This window comes from Budorcas taxicolor, chromosome 10 (assembly GCF_023091745.1).
Source record: "Budorcas taxicolor isolate Tak-1 chromosome 10, Takin1.1, whole genome shotgun sequence".
In the NCBI taxonomy this organism is placed as follows: Eukaryota; Metazoa; Chordata; class Mammalia; order Artiodactyla; family Bovidae; genus Budorcas; species Budorcas taxicolor.
The window spans coordinates 25,672,874-25,691,892 of record NC_068919.1 but is presented as its reverse complement, the minus strand read 5'-3'; the positions used below and the strand labels follow the sequence as shown (position 1 = coordinate 25,691,892).

Genomic DNA, 19,019 nt, shown 5'->3' with positions numbered 1-19,019 from the left:
TTACATGCTATACAGAAACTGTCATAGATCATCTCTGTCCCCAAAATAAGAAGCTTACAAAATATGTTTAAAGTTCTCTAGCTCTATCAAAGTAATGGAGAGATTCAGAAGGAGGCAAAAGTTTGTTTCTGTGCCACCAGTTACCTACTATGCCCAGAACTCAGAGTATATAGCCAAGAACAAGCAAACTATATTCTCTTCCTAACTGATGAATTTTGGAAAAATATCTTCTCCTCATTCTCAAACAAAAACACATTTGAAATGAATTCTAAATGATAAATACATGTCTTTTGAACTTGCAGGTTACTGATCCAATGAACATCTCTGAGCCAGATTCCAGCTTTGCTTTCGTAAGAGAATTTATACTCCTAGGTTTTTCTTATGAGTGGAAGATTCAGAGCCTCCTCTTCTCACTCTGCCTTACAATATATGCTCTGACTATAACAGGGAATGGGGCCATTATTTGTGCTTTATGGTGTGACCAGCGACTCCACATTCCCATGTACATATTCCTGGGGAATTTTTCCTTTCTAGAGATCTGGTATGTCTCTTCTACAGTCCCCAAGATGTTGGTCAACTTCCTCTCAGATAAAAAGACCATCTCCTTTGTTGGATGTTTCCTACAGTTTTATTTCTTTTTTTCCCTGGGAACGACTGAATGCTTACTTTTGGCTGTCATGGCCTTTGATCGGTACCTTGCAATCTGCCGTCCCTTGCACTACCCTAATATCATGACTGGGCATCTCTGTACCAAACTGGTCCTTATCTGCTGGGTCTGTGGATTTCTGTGGTTCCTGATCCCCATTGTTCTCATTTCTCGGATGCCCTTCTGTGGACCAAACATCATTGACCATGTTGTGTGTGACCCAGGACCACTGTTCGCATTGGCATGTGTCTCTGCCCCCAAAACCCAATTGCTTTGCTACAGTCTAAGCTCAATAGTTATCTTTGGTAACTTCCTCTTCATCCTCGGGTCCTATACTCTCGTGCTAACAGCTGTGTTGCATATGCCTTCAGCTACTGGGAGACAGAAAGCCTTCTCCACCTGTGGGTCTCATCTGGCTGTGGTATCCCTGTTCTACGGCTTTTTGATGGTCATGTACGTGAGCCCAGGGCTCAGACATTCTGCTGGGATGCAGAAAGTTGCAACTTTGTTCTATGCTATGGTGACCCCACTCTTCAATCCCTTTATCTATAGCTTCCGGAATAAGGAGATAAAAGCAGCCTTGAGGAAACTTCTTGGGAGTTTCAACGTAATGTAAGACATCCTAGATGATCCATCCATTGTCAGGTCAGTATAGTCTAACAGAAAACAATCAGAATTATATTGCTATCTGAGCTTCAGATATGGGTCTAGTGATATTCACTTATATCAGCTTGTGAAATAAAACATTTATGAGGCTACATATAATCATAAAATGCTGAGATTTTATAGATAAATGGTAGTGTTGGGTTCCTCCTTGGCATTTAGCCTGTATGATAGATAAGAAATGTACACCACACTGAGGTGTTTTTTGAATAGTTAATATGACTCACATGTGGTCAAAATTCCTATCTTCTATTTGATAATTTAGGTTAATAATTCTGGGATCTATAAAATTGTAATTATGTCATTTTGCTTATTTAGTTGGCTAGAAGAGTCGGACACGACTGAGCGACAGAACTGAGCTGAACTGAACTGAGTTATAAAGTAAAAAAGGAATCATTAATATACCATTTTCCAATTGTAGTTCTTATCATAGTGGACTTTATTATCTTTGTGATGTGATCATTCTTAGTAAATAAACCCTTAAAAGCAATTATCCAAAATTTCTGTAGAGAACGTACAGTCACCTATATATGCTACTTTATCTAAAATGGATAACCAACAAGGACCCACTGTATAACACTGGAACTCTGCTCAATGTTATGTGGCAGCCTGAATGGGAGGGGCGTTTAGGGGAGAATGGATACATGTATACATATGGCTGTGTCCTTTCTCTGTCCACCTAAAACTATCACAACATTGTTAATCAGCTATGTGTGTACATGTGCTAAGTCGCTTCAGTCGTGTCAGACTCTGCAACCCTATGGACTGTAGCCCACCAGATTCCTCTGTCCTTGGGATTCTCCAGGCAGGAATACTGGAGTGGGTTGCCAATGCCCTCCTCTAGCGGTTCTTCCCAAGCCAGGGACTAAACTCACATCTCTTACATCTCTTGCATTGGCAGACGGTTTCCTTACCACTAGCAATATACACCAGTACAAATTTTAAAAAGAAAAAATTTCATTCTGTTAAACAGTAATGGTCAATGCTAGCCTAATGACATCCAGACATAGGTTGTTTCCTTTACATATTACCCCTTTATGAAGCCTTAAAGGGCAGGTTCTAATGCCTACATAGCAGCATCAATCAAAGTATTCAGAAATGCAGTATTCTGAATACTAATATTTTCATCAAAGTGTCACCAAAACTTTGATTGTTCCTGTAATGGGGTTTTAGGTAACAGAACATCTCCACCTAGAAACTGGACAGAGAAATGGTTTTGAGAATACACTACTTAAGATCAAATAAATGAGGGACAGTTCAAGGTTATCTGTTAGTAAAACAGTGTTAAATAACATTGAGGGACAATTTTAAAGAAAAGCATCCAAAATTCAATCCCTGCAATAAAGCTATTTTCATTTGTATATATGCTTCATTTAATATAATGTCAAATTTGTTCCATATTATGACAAGTCTTTATAATTATTTTTAGAAACTATATTAATCCATTCAAATATGTGTCATGGATTGTAAGTTTTTATGTAATGAAGTGACTATTCTCCAGAAGGAAAATTCCTTTGTAGCTGACTTGTGCAGGATATAAAGGAATATTCAGAATGTAGATTAAGAGAAAAATATATGTTACCACTAAATAATAATGACTGCTTACAGAATTAGTACTCAGGGAATCAGACTCCTGTTCCATCCACTACCAATCCTTTTTTGAATATTATTTTCATTATTTTATTGTAAAAAAATAGTACTTTAATAAAACCTTTATAAAGATTTGCCATGGAGATACATTGCAAATCTAATTTAGGAGCCATTCAGTCAGTCAGTCAGTCAGTTCAGTCGCTCAGTCATGTCCGACTCTTTGCGACCCCGTGAATCGCAGCATGCCAGGCCTCCCTGTCCATCACCAACTCCCGGAGTTCACTCAGACTCACATCCATTGAGTCAGTGATGCCATCCAGCCATCTCATCCTCTGTTGTCCCCTGCTCCTCCTGCCCCCAATCCCTCCCAGCATCAAAGTCATTTCCAATGAGTCAACTCTTCGCATGAGGTGGCCAAAGTACTGGAGTTTCAGCTTCAGCATCATTCCTTCCAAAGAAATCCCAGGGCTGATCTCCTTCTGAATGGACTGGTTGCATCTCCTTGCAGTCCAAGGGACTCTCAAGAGTCTTCTCCAACACCACAGTTCAAAAGCATCAATTCTTCAGTGCTCAGCCTTCTTCACAATCCAACTCTCACATCCATACATGACCACAGGAAAAACCATAGCCTTGACTAGACGGACCTTAGTCGGCAAAGTAATGTCTCTGCTTTTGAATATGCTATCTAGGTTGGTCATAACTTTCCTTCCAAGGAATAAGCACCTTTTAAATTCAGTGCTGCGATCACCATCTGCAGTGATTTTGGAGCCCAGAAAAATAAAGTCAGCCACTGTTTCCACTGTTTCCCCCTCTATTTCCCATGAAGTGATGGGACCGGATGCCATGATCTTCGTTTTCTGAATGTTGAGCTTGAAGCCAACTTTTTCACTCTCCACTTTCACTTTCATCAAGAGGCTTTTTAGTTCCTCTGCCATAAGGGTGGTGTCATCTGCATATCTGAGGTGATTGATTTTCTCCCAGCAATCTTGATTCCAGCTTGTGTTTCTTCCAGTCCAGCGTTTCTCATAATGTACTCTGCATAGAAGTTAAATAAGCAGGGTGACAGTATACAGCCTTGACTTACTCCTTGTCCTATTTGGAACCAGTCTGTTGTTCCATGCCCAGTTCTAACTGTTGCTTCCTGACCTGCATATAGATTTCTCAAGAGGCAGGTCAGGTGGTCTGATATTCCCATCTCTTTCAGAATTTTCCACAGTTTATTGTGATCCACACACTCAAAGGCTTTGGCATAGTTAATAAAGCAGAAGTAGATGTTTTTCTGGAACTCTCTTGCTTTTTCCATGATCCAGCAGATGTTGGCAATTTGATTTCTGGTTCCTCTGCCTTTTCTCAAACCAGCTTGAACATCAGGAAGTTTAGGAGTCATTACTTAACCTCAAAAAAACTGTCCTAGAAAATCCAGGATGTAAGAATATTTTGTTTATGTAACAATTTTCCCTGTTTTATTCTTGGGAAAGAGATGATTATTCAGTTCAAACCATAGGTATGCATTTGTGAGTTTGAAGCAGACATTCCAGGTAAGAAAATTATTTGTTTTTGATGTAAGGAGTGCTAAAGCTCCTAAATCATTCTTACTTATCACAACTCTGCCATATAATCTCTTGCTTCTCTAGTCCATTGAGACACTTTCTAACGCTATGCATTTTTCCAGGCTACATGACTTTTAAATTTCCTGAAACCAAATAAGAAATGGGCTCAAGAAGAAGTAATGAGGCAGAAAATATTTCCACCCTGCCCTGGTTAATATGTTAACCAAGTTATTAACATATTAAAATCATATTAATAAGTTAATATGTTTCTGAAGCCACTGGTTTTCAATGACCTCTTCTTATAACCCCAAACATAATGAAAGTATGCTCATTAGCTCAATTTTATAGATTAAAAAGTAAAAAAGAAAGGTCAAATAATTTGCAAAAGCTTGCAGTCACTGTGTCAAAGCGTTTTGTAAATGTTAAAGAGCTTTACTAATGGAAGAGTTTCATAAAATTAAGTGACAGCAAGATCAAACCAGCCAATCCTAAAGGAAATCAATCCTGAATAGTCATTGGAAACACTGATGCTGAAGCTGAAATTCCAATACTTTGGCCACCTGATGCAGAGAGCCAACTCATTGGAGAAGACCCTGATGCTGGGAAAGATTGAGGACAAGGGGACGACAAAGGATGAGATGGTTGGATGGCTTCACATCACTGACTCAATGGACATGAGTTTGAGCAAACCCCAGGAAATAGTGAAGGACAGTGAAGTCTGGCGTGCTGCAGTCCATGGGATCACAAAAAGCTGGACACAACAGAGTGACTGAGCAACAAAGTGACATCAATTCTACAATATCACGTATAATATGCTATTTTTGATTGGCTTCATTTATTCATTAATATATGTAAAGAACTTAAGATTGTGCCTGACATAAAACAAGTGGCTCAAAATGTTTATTATTATTCTCTTCAAAATAGTCAACAACAAGCCCTGTAGTGGTGAATTTGCACATGTAAAACTTGTTAAACTCATAAATTCACTTTCTTTTTTCTTATAATATTATTTTCCCACATCCTACATGCCCTTATTTTTCCTGGAATCTGGAACATTAATAAAGTATGATTTTATAAATAAATTTAATTTTGCAAAGGAGTTAGCAGCATTGAGGGAGATTCAGTGTTTGGTCAGCTTAACAAGGGTTTAAAGGCAGCTAATAAATATGATGACTTGAATTAAAGGTAAAAAAAATACTGATTTTTTTCTTTTTATTTCCCCTGAGGAAACAACTAACCATCACAATTATTTTTAAACATCACCTTTCTATGTTCTTTTAAAAGCTTAAGTACTAAAAACAGACAAACAAAAAGAACACCATCTTCTTACTGTTATTCCTAGTGCTCTTTCTCCCTCCATCTCTCTCTCTCTTTTTCTCTGTCTTTGGGATGATAGTTTGGCCTTGAAAAAATGTCATATACAAATTATAATGTTATACTGTGCAAGGGTTGTAAAGCAGTAAAAAGCTCATGAATGTATGTGGAAAAAATAAACTTTTGTTTCCCTGACCCTCAACAAACAAAATCACCTCATACAGTACTTGAAAAAAAAAATGAATTATTGATACAAGTTGTAAAAGAAATATTTCAAGATATCCATATTCAAATTTATGAAATTGTTACTCCAAAAACAGGAAAAAAAAATCTGAAAAGAATTTCAGTCAAGTCAAGCATGATATGAATCAAGGGAAACTTCTCTTTGGGACTCTAAGTTACCAAAACCCAACCCTGGCTCTGAGTTCATGACTTCCTCACAGAAGTATCTCAATAGCCCATATACTCTGGATAAGGAGATAATACCATTCAGGTAGAAATCTACCATTCTATTTCTTCTTCCTTCCTCCTCTACACTCTCAATCTATAGCTTGAAGGTCAAGTTCTCTCCAGAAAAATCATGGGCCCATCTTTAATTTTCCTAATACAAAGGGACTTAATATTAAGACTAGTAGAAGGACTAAGTGGAAAGAGATAGAAATGGTGAAGATAGTGGATTGTACTTACGATAAGGAAGAACATAAACTCTCCTGGAAAACAGAGAAGCATCTCATTATTTCAGACATCAGGAGGTATGACACAAAAATAGTGAGAACTGAAACCCCCAAACCATTTTGGAAAAGAGAAATCATGAAATAGAAAAAGCTATTAAGAGGGAAAAGAGAAACAAAACCTTGTAAGTTGGAGAAGTTAAGAGGTTAACAAAGCACTGTATTCTTTGCCCTGACACTTCCCACCTTCAGTTGAAAACAGTGCCACACTTATGGATGAGAGGAAGAAAAAAGCACAGAGGAAATGAAGATGAGAAAGAGGGACTTCCCTGGTGGTCCAGTAGTTAAGAATCCACCTTCCAAGGCAGGGGATGTGGGTTCGATCCCTGGTCAGGGAACCAAGATCCCATATGCCACGGGGCAACTAAGCTCATGCTCTGCAACTACTGAGTCAGCATGCCCTAGAACCTGGGTGCCACAACAAGAGAGAAACCCACACGCTACAGCTGGCACATGCACCATAACAAAGATCCAATGAGGCCCCAAAATAGAAAAGAAAATGAGAAAAAGTCCTCCCTGAGAAATGTCAACTCTGTCTCCACTGATCTGTTCAAAGGTAAAAAATTGCTCCAGTGCCAGGTAAGCTTTGTGGACAGTGTGGAAGAGTAAGTAGTGAAAACAAACAAGGATGACAGCAAAAATGGAGAATCTCTGCTACGCAGAGATCCTGGACTTCTCCAGGGGAGGCCAGAAGCCTCAAGTTAGGCAGCGGCTGGGCAGAGCTTAAGGGGAACATTTGGGTTAAAACTAGCAACATTTAACTGGCCAAATGAGGAACCATCATTTGTGGATAATCTAAGTGATACCAACAAAGCTAATTTCCTCAGGACAAAGGACATTCCAGAGCCCAGAATTCTTCTTGTATTCCAAGGTCACTGTGTGTTCCTAGGCTGAGATCTATCCCAGGCTCTGAAATCTCCTAGGTACTAGGAAAGAGAGGGAAGTCCAAGAAAAAAAGGGCATGCAACTTGACATATAGAGGACTATGGGGGTGAGCTCAAGAAACAGTCTTTTTCTAAAATGCAAGGAATAGCCATGGAGACAGAAGCACTCAGCATGAAGTATGTTGAGTGACACATGAGGCTGGTGGTTTTGCAAGGTCAAGTTACCAGGATGAATATTCCCAGGCCCTTCTCCTCATGCCTCCTATGAACTTTTCATTGAAGTCTGAGACACATACAACTGTGCTGCTCGAGGAAAGGTAGTTTGGTGCTTCCAGAATCAGCCTTTTTGTGATCACCCAGGCATGTTGTCTTCATGGGCAAGGAGGAAGGGAAGGAGGAAAAGTTTCTTTCAATACCAAATCCTCCTTCACCCAAAGTCATGAGTTACTAAATCATGACTAAAAAAAGCTAAATCCCTCTCAGGAGGGTGTCTTCACTGTGGCAACTGACATCTGGTCTCTCAGGCACCAGTCGGTTCACCTGTCTATCTTTCTTGGAGTGGGATGAATGGCATGGGACTACCACTTATTTCTACTGCTTCCAGCTTTGTATACTTGACCTTGGGAAGAACCAAATTCAAATTGTAAAGGACAGGGATTTCCTGAACTATTGCTCCCTGAAACACCTCATCCTTCATGCCAATGGCTTGCAGTCACTTCCTTCCAGGCTCCTGAGAGACCTGCCCCAGCTTCAGAGGCTTACTGTGTCAAAGAATAAACTGGGCCCAGAAGGCTCCCAATGGGCCAGTTCAGCTCAGCCTGAGGGTGCTAGATATGTCCCATAACAAGCTCTGGGGTCCTCTCCTTTCTCCCTCAACTCCAAGAGCTCTGGCTGAGTGGTAACAATAATTCCACCTTACCCAACAAGAACCTGGAGGGACTGAGGTGGCTGAAAAGACCCTAAACCTGAGGTGGAACTAAAATGAGGTACTGAAGCCAGGCTGACTCTCCTGCCTTCCTGCCCTCACCTCACTGAACCTCCTAAGTAGATCTTAGGCAGCTCCAGGGTCCCCAGAACCTGAGCCATCTGCAGCTGGGTTCTCCTAAGATGTTGGAGACCTATTCTCCCTGGCATAGTAGCATTGTTCAGCTTGGAGTCTGGACAGAAGTTTGCAGTGAGTTTATAGAGACCCCTTCCTGTTCTTGGAGAATCTCACATTGCAACCTTCACATATGTTGCTGCATCCAGATGACACCATCCACCCTGCGTCACCTCACTTTGAGAGGCTGCATGCCCTCCATCTTCTCTAGCCATTAATCTAGAGATTCCTCCCATAGCTTCCGCTCCTGGAGCACTTGCACTTCTGGTCTGATCATGAGGGTGCAGAAGGTCTGTGTCTGTTTGTGATGCCCAGGCCGCAAGTGTTGGAGCTGGGGGACCTGGACGTGCTATGCACCAGGTTCACTGAAGCTGGAGATGCTACTGGAGGAGCTGCCTCTAAAGTTACAGGTGCTGGCACTGAGAAACTTGAACCTCAGGAACACTCCTTCTCCCGCTTCAGAGGCTTGGGCCTCTTTTAGAGGCTGCTGCTTACTCTAATCTACTGCCTTCCAGTGATCTCTAACATACGACCACTTGGCCTCCTACCAAGTTAAAAATCTTAAAAATATGCAAATATAGGATCAAGTCCCTATCAAATTTTTAAAGAAAGAAAAATTCAAAAGATTACCAGAAAATTGCATAATGTTATGTGTTCCCAAAGAGGAAGATAGTTTAAGTACGTTGATTAAAATGGAATATCATGCACTCATTAAAAATCATGCTTGAAGGCTATGTACTTTTATGGGGAAAGACTTGTAACGTAATATTAACATATATGCACTACTCTATACAAAATAGATAACTGATAAATATCTACTATATAGCACAGGGGGGCTTCTCCGATGGTTCAGCAGTAAAGAATCTGCCTGAAATTCAGGAAACACAGGAGATTCGGGTTTGATCCCTGGGTCAGGAAGATCCCCTGGAGGAGAGCATGGCAACCTACTCCAGTATCCTTGCCTGGAAAATCACATGGACAAAGGAGCCTGGTGGGTTACAGTCCATAGGGCCTCAGAATTGGACACGACTGAAACAGCTGAGCACAGCGCAGCATATAGCACAGGGAACTCTACTCAGTATTCTGCATTAACCTATATAAGAAAAGAATCTAAACAATATTGGATATATGTATATATATAACTGATTCATGTTGCTGTACACCTGAAACCAACATTCTACTCTAATTTAAAAATGTTCAAAAAATTTACTAATTGCACGTACTATAATCCAATTTTGAAAAATTTGCATATGTACCTAACATAGGAAATATGTAGAAGAGAGAAGATTGGACTTCCCAGGTGGCTCAGTTGGTAAAGAATCCCCCTGCAATGCAGGAGACCCAGGTTCAGTCCCTGAGTCGGAAAGATCCCCTGGAGAAGGAAATAGCAACTCACTCCAGCATTCTTGGCTGGAAAATCCCATGGACAGAAGAGCCTGCTGGGTTACAATCCATGGGGTCACAAGAGTCAGACACGATTTAGTGACTAAACCGCCACCAGAAGAGAGAAGATTAGAAATGTAAATTAGAAATGGCCCCAGAAATGGAATTGTGGATAATTTAAACTTCTTATATATTTCTGTTTTATTCATTTTTTCTTAAAATAAGCATGTATTACTTCCTAATAATAAAAATAAAATAAAATCTCTTTCAAAAGTGAAACCAATTAATACAGACTAAACTAAGTAATCTCTACTTTATGGAAACACAATAGGAGCTTTAGAGAAAGCATGAATGCTGAAATCTGGGTAAATGGAGGAAACAGAGTGAAAAGCCATCACAAACCACTGATTTCAAAGACCATTTGTCATATAAAGGAGCCAAAGATGGCTTCTACATGTTGGCCTGTAGGTTATTTACTTCTTCACAGCAAACTGTAGTTTACTAGCTCAAAGACTCACACAGGACAAAATGGTTACTCATCCAGCAGTTTCATTCGTGGTCCAGATGTGCAGGTTTTTAGCCATTTAGAGCCTGCCTACTTTGCACATTCCAGAAAACTGTGCCCAGCACCTGCTGGCCATAGGTAAATGTTCCAAATGACTGCCTTTCAGAAATCCTTGGCACAGAGTCCTCACCCTCACCAGGCTGACATCACTTAGACAAGTAAGCCTTCTCTCTGTTCTCCCTCTTCCTCCTAGGAGTTCCTTAGCTCTCCTTCCCTTCTTAGTGGCCCCCAAGTCCATAAGCCTCTGGAAGGTCTCCTGCTCTGAGGGATTTCCTGCAAGCTGATCTGTAAAAGCAGTGTCACCAGACAAAATTATGTGTACTACTGTCATCTTGAGGCCATGTCTTTTTCCTTGTCCAGCCCTGAAGTCCCTTGAGCACCCTACACCCACCTTGCAGAACTGTCTTTGGCCAAACCAAGAAGCCACTCAATTTTAGGCTCAAAGAGTGAAAGAGTTCCACACACATTTTTTTCAGTGTGTGTGTGAAAAATTGGCATTGTAAAAAAAAAAAAAATGCCGATTTCTTCAGTTAATAGGATTAGACAATTGGTAGTCCCAGTATATAACTCTGGGACTGCTGACCAAGCTGCAGTCCAGAATTCCCTTTTTGTCCTCGTTGTCTCCTGTCAACTAATGACCATTAGAATACACCATTCATTTTTATCAATGTTAATGTGAAAAGCTTAAGTTCTCATTAAACTTAATATTTCACATTATTCCTTTTTTCTTTTTTTCATACCTCTTAAATGCATATAACCAAATTTCAGTAGTATGAGAAATTTGCATCTGATGTTTAAACCTGCTCTACCACTTTCTCAGCCTTTATCTGGTGAAATCCATAATAGAAAGTAGTCTTCTGAAACAGCTTATTCATCACTGTCTAGGAGTCCATTTCGAAGTTATTCTCCACATTTAATCACAATGTGTCTCCCTATGTGCTGTGCTTAGTCCCTCAATCATCTTCACTCTTTCTGACCCCATGGACTGTAGCCCACCAGGCTCCTCTGTCCGTGGGATTCTCCATGCAAGAATACCGGAGTGGTTTGCCATGCCCTCCTGCAGGGGATCTTCCCAACCCAGGGATCTAACCCAGATCATCAGCATTGCAGGCGGATTCTTTACCAGCTGAGCCACCAGGGAAACCTGAGAATCCTGGAGTGGGTAGCCTATCCCTTCTCCAGGGGATCTTCCCAACCCAGGAAGCAAACCAGGGTCTCCTGCATTGCAGGCGGATTCTTTACTAGCTGGGCTACCAGGAAAGCCTGTATCTCCCTACAACTTCTATTAAAAATGATTATTTTAAATTCTGTATTGGGATTAAATGAGACAAATGCAATTGCTCTGTTAAACAATCATCTTTCCTTTCTTCTGAAGTTCTTTTGTTCTTTTTACTCCAATTTAAAAGTCTAATTCCTTCCAGTTACTTCTTTTAGATACTTGTAAGACCCTTTCCAAATTCACTGATCTTTGCCCATGTTCTTAAACTGAGATCCAGGACTTATGAAGGGCTCTACCTCTGATATCTACAGATAGAATCAAACAGGATTAGATCTTTACCTTCATTTAAATATCTAGTCACATTAGTAATTATGGCAATCATAATGTTGATTTATTTTTAAGTTATATTTGTATTGGTTTTTAAAGACTGAGGGCTAGAAATAGCTATAACATGGACTGCAGCTTTAAAAGGCCTTTGCTAATCGTAGTTCTTTTGAAGCATTTTTGAAAGTCATACATCCTTAATATTTATTTAATTGATCATGTAGTAGTGAAAACTGGATGAATATAAAGAGATTAACAAACTGAAAAATCTTTCTTTACTTTTTTTGCTTTCCTTATTTTCTGTCAAAAGCTGTGGACTTTTATCCAAAGTGATCCTGCCCTGGGACTTCCCCAGTGGTCCAGTGGTTGAGACTTTGCCTTCCAATGCAGGGGTTGTGGGCTCCATCCCTGATCTGGGAGCTAAGATCCCACGTTCCTTGCAGCCAAAAAATATTAACAACAACAACAACAACAAAAACCAGAAGAAATATTGTAACAAATTCAATTAGACTTTTAAAATGGTCCACACCAAAAAAATCTTTAAAGTCAGAATGATCCTGCCCATCTGCCAACCTCTTTTTCTGTTCCCTGATGCCATGTGTTCTTTTGACCAAGCACTTCCTTTTGAAATTTCAATATTTTCGTTTTCATCTGCTATTTAATCTCAGAGAGGAAAGTTGTTTAGATCACATCCAAACTTGAAGACATTCTTTAATAATCTTGCAAATTATTTGTCACATTTTTCTTTAAACAAAAAACTCTGAAACACCAGTTGCCTCCCTCATCATGCACTTATTCATTTAGACAGTTCATACACTGGGTTTCACTGGTGCTATTCTGACTCTCAAGTCTCAAAGGTTAGTTATAACCTCTTACTTGATTAACACAGAGATATTTTCCAGTTCTTCTCCAAGTTTATATTACTTGTATTTTGCATTTCATATCACTTTACATTATTAATTCTTTTTTCCTTCTTGAAAATATCTTTTCTATCGACTTATATGACTAGGAAAATATAATGTGTAAGAAAATAAATTAGTGACTTTGCACATTTGCATCACAATTGTCGTGACACACTCCCAAGTTCCCTAGTTCATTTGAATTTCATCATTCAAAGAACAGTTGTAAAGTCAGTCTTTGCTAAGAAGGAAAAGATTTTTATAAATTATTTTGCCATAATTTCAGACATTGGAGTTTTTACTTTGATTTAAATGTTTAGCTTTCTCTGGCTGAAGTGAGATTCAAAGGACAAATTCACAAAATAAGCGGAGCTACAGTTTATAATCGAGAATGAATGGAACAGTTGCTACAGATCCAAAAATCTCAACATTACCATAGTATACGTGGGGTTAGTACATATGCAGAATTGTGGAAAGAAAGGAACAAATAGATAAAGGCTTTGAAGTTTTTTTTTTAATTCTTTGCAACAACTAACCTGTCTGCATATCTTTTGGCTTCATAGGAGTCTTTGTTCTTACTTTTTTTTTTCCTAAACCCAGTGTCATCTCTAACATGGGAAAACAAAGCTGCATTACCATAAAAATGCATACAGATGTTTCTGGTTATATTTAATATTCTCATCCAAGGCATAAGGCCAAATTATTTTTCACCTTAGACCCAGGCTTCATCGTCCTTCCCTTTTCCTCGAGAGGTTGGGCCAATTTAGACCTCACTTAAAATACTTTCTGAGGTCTGGCCAAAACTTTCTCATTATTATCCCCAGATGAGGCCACAGGGAGAAGTTCAGTAATCCAGGATGGTCAGAGACAATCGTGGCATATTATTAAAAACTGTGTGGGGAACAGGAGCTCTTAACAGCTCATGGTTAAGAGCTGACTACATAGAGTGCCCTGGATCACCTTCCCTCCAAGATGGGCTGCCCGGAACAGATCAGCCATAACTCAGAATGTGTTTGTTAACATACTCTCCTTTAGAGGCAGGAATGGAATTGGTTCTTCCCAAACCAGAAAAGACCACAGTGTCCTTTACAACTGCATATAACCGCCTTTTCAAGTTGCTTAAGCAACATGGTCATTGTATGGGCTTCAGGTAAGTGCTATGTTTGATGATATTGCCTTCCAATACTCACCCCCTTTTAGAAGCCATCAGATACTCGGATGCCAGCCCCGCTGTTTGGCTCTGCTGCACATTTTCTCCTGCTGAAATGAGAGAACAAGGAGACTGAGGCTGACTGCATATTCCAGGAGAGAGAAACCTGAATTTGAACTCTGCTCTCTGCCAGATTCTGTAATTCTCACACAAGATCTTCAGGTAATATACAGCTCAAATTTCTTTGTAATGCCTTTTTCACTTTCCTCTAACCCCATGTTGTAGTTTCTCCATATAAAAAGGTAAATTAGAATAGCTTCCTCATAATGGAAACTGGTTAAATTCTCAATTATAGAACATTGCTTCTGGTATTAGAACTGGTCTGACTAAATGTTAGATTTTGTGTGTTTCATTTATAAAATATAGGTTAACATATTTAAACAAAATAATATTTTTCTTATGAATATGTTATCTATATCACAAAACCACATGGGCCGAGAATAAACTGTGGATGACAACTTTATTTTATATCTTAATACACATTCAAGTCAGATATACCAGATTTCCTTCTGAATATGATACAGAAGAAAAATCAGGGAGTAAGAGCATTTTTCTATTAAAGTAACTTGAACAGCCACATTTTCTTTAGGCTGCTCTTTTGATTTTAGGCAGGAGAAATCAACAACAGTTCACTTACCTATTTAAAAATAAGAAGAAAGAATTATAAAATATTCATTTAAAATATGGACAGTCAGATACAGAAACAGATTGAGAGACTAGATAAAGAAAACTGCGTATGTGCACACACACACACACACACACACACACACACACACACACCCTTGGACCATGATTTTCACTTAGCAGCAAGAAGAAAGCACAGAGCACAAAGCAGAGTGGATAAAGGAACATAGAGACAGCGTGATTCAGAGAGAGAGGTGGCTTCGATAGGACTGTCTTGAGTGGGCTCCTCTCATGGATCTCCTGTTTATGAAGACTGAGGATGTTTCCCCATACAAAAGGTATTGCCTCGCTTTTGTGTTTTTAACAAACTGGAGAAACCAGTCTTTACATTTTCTTAAACGTTTTGCCCTGTCTAAAGGAATGGTTTTCCTGTTTGGTTACTATTAGGGCAAGGCACTGATTGAGATGACAATTATTTAATGAGCATCCCTAATATGCCTTGCCCGGTGGGCTATAGTCCATGGGGTTACAAACAGTTGGACACGACTGAGAGACTAAACAACAAAAAGTATGTCTTGAACACTATCTTAGATTCTGGGAATACATCAGTGAGCAAAATGATATCCTCTTATATTCAAGCAATTGAGATAGAAAATACATGCTAAGTATACAATACAATGCCAGGTAGTGATATGTGCTTTGTAGAAAACCAAAGCAGAATTGGGAAACAGAATAGTAAAGATGGGCTAAATCAAGGAAGGTTTTCCAGGTGGTAAAGAATCTGCCAAGGCAGGAGACGCAAGAGACACAGTTTGATCCTGGTGTCAGGAATATCCCCTGAAGTAGGACATGGCAACCCACTCCAGTATTCTTGCCTGGAAAATTCCACAGACCGAGGAGCCTGGTGAGCTACAGTCCTTGAGGTCACAAAGAGTCAGATCCGATCGAGCCTTCACACGTGTAAGTTTAAGAAAAGCCTCTCTGAGTCTCTGATTTTTCCAGATACCTGAACAAAGGAACAAGTTAAAACATATGAATATTGCAAAGAGGAATAAAGGACATTCCAGACCTTGATACTGGCCACACTTGGCACGGGCAAGTATCAGTGTGTCTGGAGTGGGGTCAGTAGAGGGAAAGGTGCTAGGAAATGAGGGCTTGGAGTTAGGTCTCGGCCTTACAGACTGTGGGAAGAGCTTTAGACTCTTTTGTAAGTATGTTTGAAAGATTGAAAGCAAGTAGTTGACATGATCGGATTTTTTTAAACTATATTTTGAACAAGAAGCCTAGAGCATTTGTTGATGGTTTGGATGTGGAGTATTAAGAAGGGTGGTAAGGATGTGGCCAAAGTTTGTGACCTGAGCAACTGAGTAAATGGAGGTGCTGCTGGGTGATATGCTGGCAAAGAAGTAAGGATCAACCAGTTTGTGGTGAGAAAAATCAAGAGTTTTGTCGTGGGCTTCTTGTTTTAGTTACCTTCAATAGCAAATGGAGACATTGAGTAAGAAATTGGGTAGATAAATCCAGGTTGCAGAAGAGACTTCACAGTTAGAGAAAATGTGGTTTCATTTTACATGAGTAGTTTTGATGTCAAAGGGCAAGCTGTCACATCACTTACAGAGAGAGCATAATTAGAAAAGGAAAAATATCAAGGACTAAGTCCTAAAACAACGTTTATAGGTCAAGGCAACCAGAAGGAACTCTAACATAGAAGTCGCGAATAAAAGAGAGAATAATGAGAACAAATAGTCCACGAACAGACCTCCAATTAATGTAATTCAAAACTCAAAAGTGCTTTAATGACATATACCACTGTAGTTATTTCTGTTCTATGTAGCAAAGTATGTATTGAGAGTACCATCATAAGGTACTTTCCCAGCATATGATAAAGTTCAACTGGGCACTGAAGCTTGTGTCCTCTACTTAAGGTGAATTTCAGGTAAAGGAGAATTATATTAGTTTGCAGTGTGACCCTCCTTCGTGCATACCAATTTCATTTTTAAATGCTTATTCTAGCTGAAAATATACGAAGCTTACTCTTCTTCTGCAAGCTTCTTTATTACAAGGAGGACCGAGTTAAAGGAAGAGTGTTTTGAGAGTTGTGCATACGTCACTAAACCCTGAGAGAAATTAACAATGCAAATTGCGGAATTTTTTTCATGGAGTTTTTTAAAAATAAGAGAGAATGCAAATACCACAATTGGGCCTGCTGTAAGCAATCATTGATAAAACATCATCTTCCTTACTTCTGTATCCAAAATTTCCAATAGTACAGAAACCCCATCTAAAATGATATACATATTATTATTAAATTTACAGTAATAAACTCTTAATTTACAATTACGAATTCTTGCAAGGTTTTCTTCCATTTACACACATCATGAACTATTATTATTATTTAAAACTCCATGTTTGTGCATGCTAAGACTTCAGTCACGTCCGACTCTTTGTGACCTTATGGACTGTAACCCAACAGGCTCCTCTGTCCGTGGGAATTCTCCAGGCAAGAATACTGGAGTGGGTTGCCATGTCCTCTTCCAGGGGATCTTCCTGACATCTTACAACTCCTCCATTGGCATCCAGGTTCTTTACCACTAGAACCACCTGGCTCAATGGACATGAGTTTGAGCAAACACAGAGATAGTGAAGGACAGGGAAGCCTGGTGTGCTGCAGTTCATGGGGTCACAAAGAGTTGTACATGACTTACCGACTGAGCAACAATGAAAACTTCATGTGTCCTTATATAGGTTTGGCCCAGATGGTTGTTTCTGAACCAGGTTGAAAGCCTCTGAATGGCAAGGACAATCTATTTTGGTTTATGTAGTGCTGAGGACATTACACAGAGTCAGGTGTTCAATGGACCATGATGGGCATGGTGATCATGAAGATAAAGCTATAATAAGCAAACGACCTCCAAATTCCCTGTTTCTTCCCAGTATCACACTGGGGCAAAGAATGCTAGAAATCTTTAAACAATCTAAAATTATGCTGCTTATTGAATTGTAAAGAAGTTCAGAGAACATCTTAATGAGAAAACTTCTGTAAAATCATTTGTAACATGGTAATGTCTTGTTGTTGCAGTTTTCTGGAGAAGAAAGAAAAAATGAAAAACCCAGAAGGAAATAATCACTCTGACCCTGTGAATGAATTCATTCTCCTTGGATTCCCTTGTACCTGGGAGGCTCAGATCTTCCTCTTCTCATTCTTCTCTGTGATCTATGTGCTGACACTAATTGGAAATTTGTGCATTATCTGTGCAGTGTGGTGGGACCACCATCTCCACACCCCCATGTACATCCTGCTGGCCAATTTTTCCTTCCTGGAGATGTGGTATGTCACTTCTACTGTCCCCAGTATGCTAGCCAACTTTCTCTCTGAGACCAAGACCATCTCCTTCTCTGGCTGCTTCCTCCAGTTCTACTTCTTCTTCTCCATGGGCACCACTGAGACCTTCATATTGTCTGCCATGGCCTTTGACAGGTACCTTGCCATCTGCAGGCCCCTTTACTACCCCACTGTCATGACAGTGCAACGCTGCATCAGAATGGGAGCCTGCTGCTGGGTGTGTGGCTTTTCCTGTTTTCTTCTCCCAGTTTATCTCATCTCCCAGCTTCCTTTTTGTGGCCCCAATACTATTGATCACTTCCTATGTGACCCAGGACCCCTTATGAAGTTGTCTTGCGTGCCAGCTCCTGCCACTGAGATTATCTGTGCCACCTTTAATTCAGTCCTAATTTTTTCCACTTTCCTGTTCATTACCAGCTCCTACACCCTGGTGATCAGAGCTGTGCTTAGGGTCCCCTCAGCAGAAGGCCGGCATAAGGCTTTCTCTACATGTGGCTCCCATCTGGCTGTCGTGTCTCTGTTCTATGGCTCCATCATGGTGATGTATGTGAGCCCAACGGCAGGCAATCCAGCAGGAATTCAGAAAATTGTGACCTTATTTTATTCTGTGATGACCCCACTTTTCAATCCCTTGATCTACAGCCTCCGGAATAAGGAAATGAAGGAGGCCCTGAGAAAACTATTTAGGAGCGTGATATTTGGTCAAAGAAAGCCTCTCAAGAACTAGAATCTATATATATGTAGGACATATAGGAATACAAAAATTTCAGACATTAATGGTTTTAATAAATTTGAGGGAAAAGTGTTTCCTATATTCCCTAAAATATTTTAGGTTGCATTTCAATGAAGCAAGTAACAAATAAGATGGCACAAGAATTTACATAAATTATTTGTTCTAGGCTTTACTGTATTAGTGTTCCTGTGCGTACTGTATGGAAACTGGAAAATGCCAGACATTCTCTTATATTTTTCCAG

At 39.7% G+C, this 19,019-nt stretch overlaps 2 protein-coding genes across 2 annotated transcripts; both read left to right on the top strand.

The window, feature by feature from the left end:
• The first annotated feature begins 272 nt into the window (after nt 1–272).
• Nucleotides 273–1,262, top strand: LOC128054077 (olfactory receptor 11H12-like). Its single transcript, XM_052646642.1, has one exon. It carries the CDS (start codon nt 273–275, stop codon nt 1,260–1,262), a length of 990 nt encoding a protein of 329 aa, XP_052502602.1.
• A 16,564-nt stretch (nt 1,263–17,826) lies between these two features.
• On the top strand, nt 17,827–18,771 carry LOC128054768 (olfactory receptor 11H6-like). The gene has a single exon (XM_052647339.1). The coding sequence runs from the start codon at nt 17,989–17,991 to the stop codon at nt 18,769–18,771; it is 783 nt and encodes a 260-aa protein (XP_052503299.1). The 5' UTR covers nt 17,827–17,988.
• The last annotated feature ends 248 nt before the right edge of the window (nt 18,772–19,019 follow it).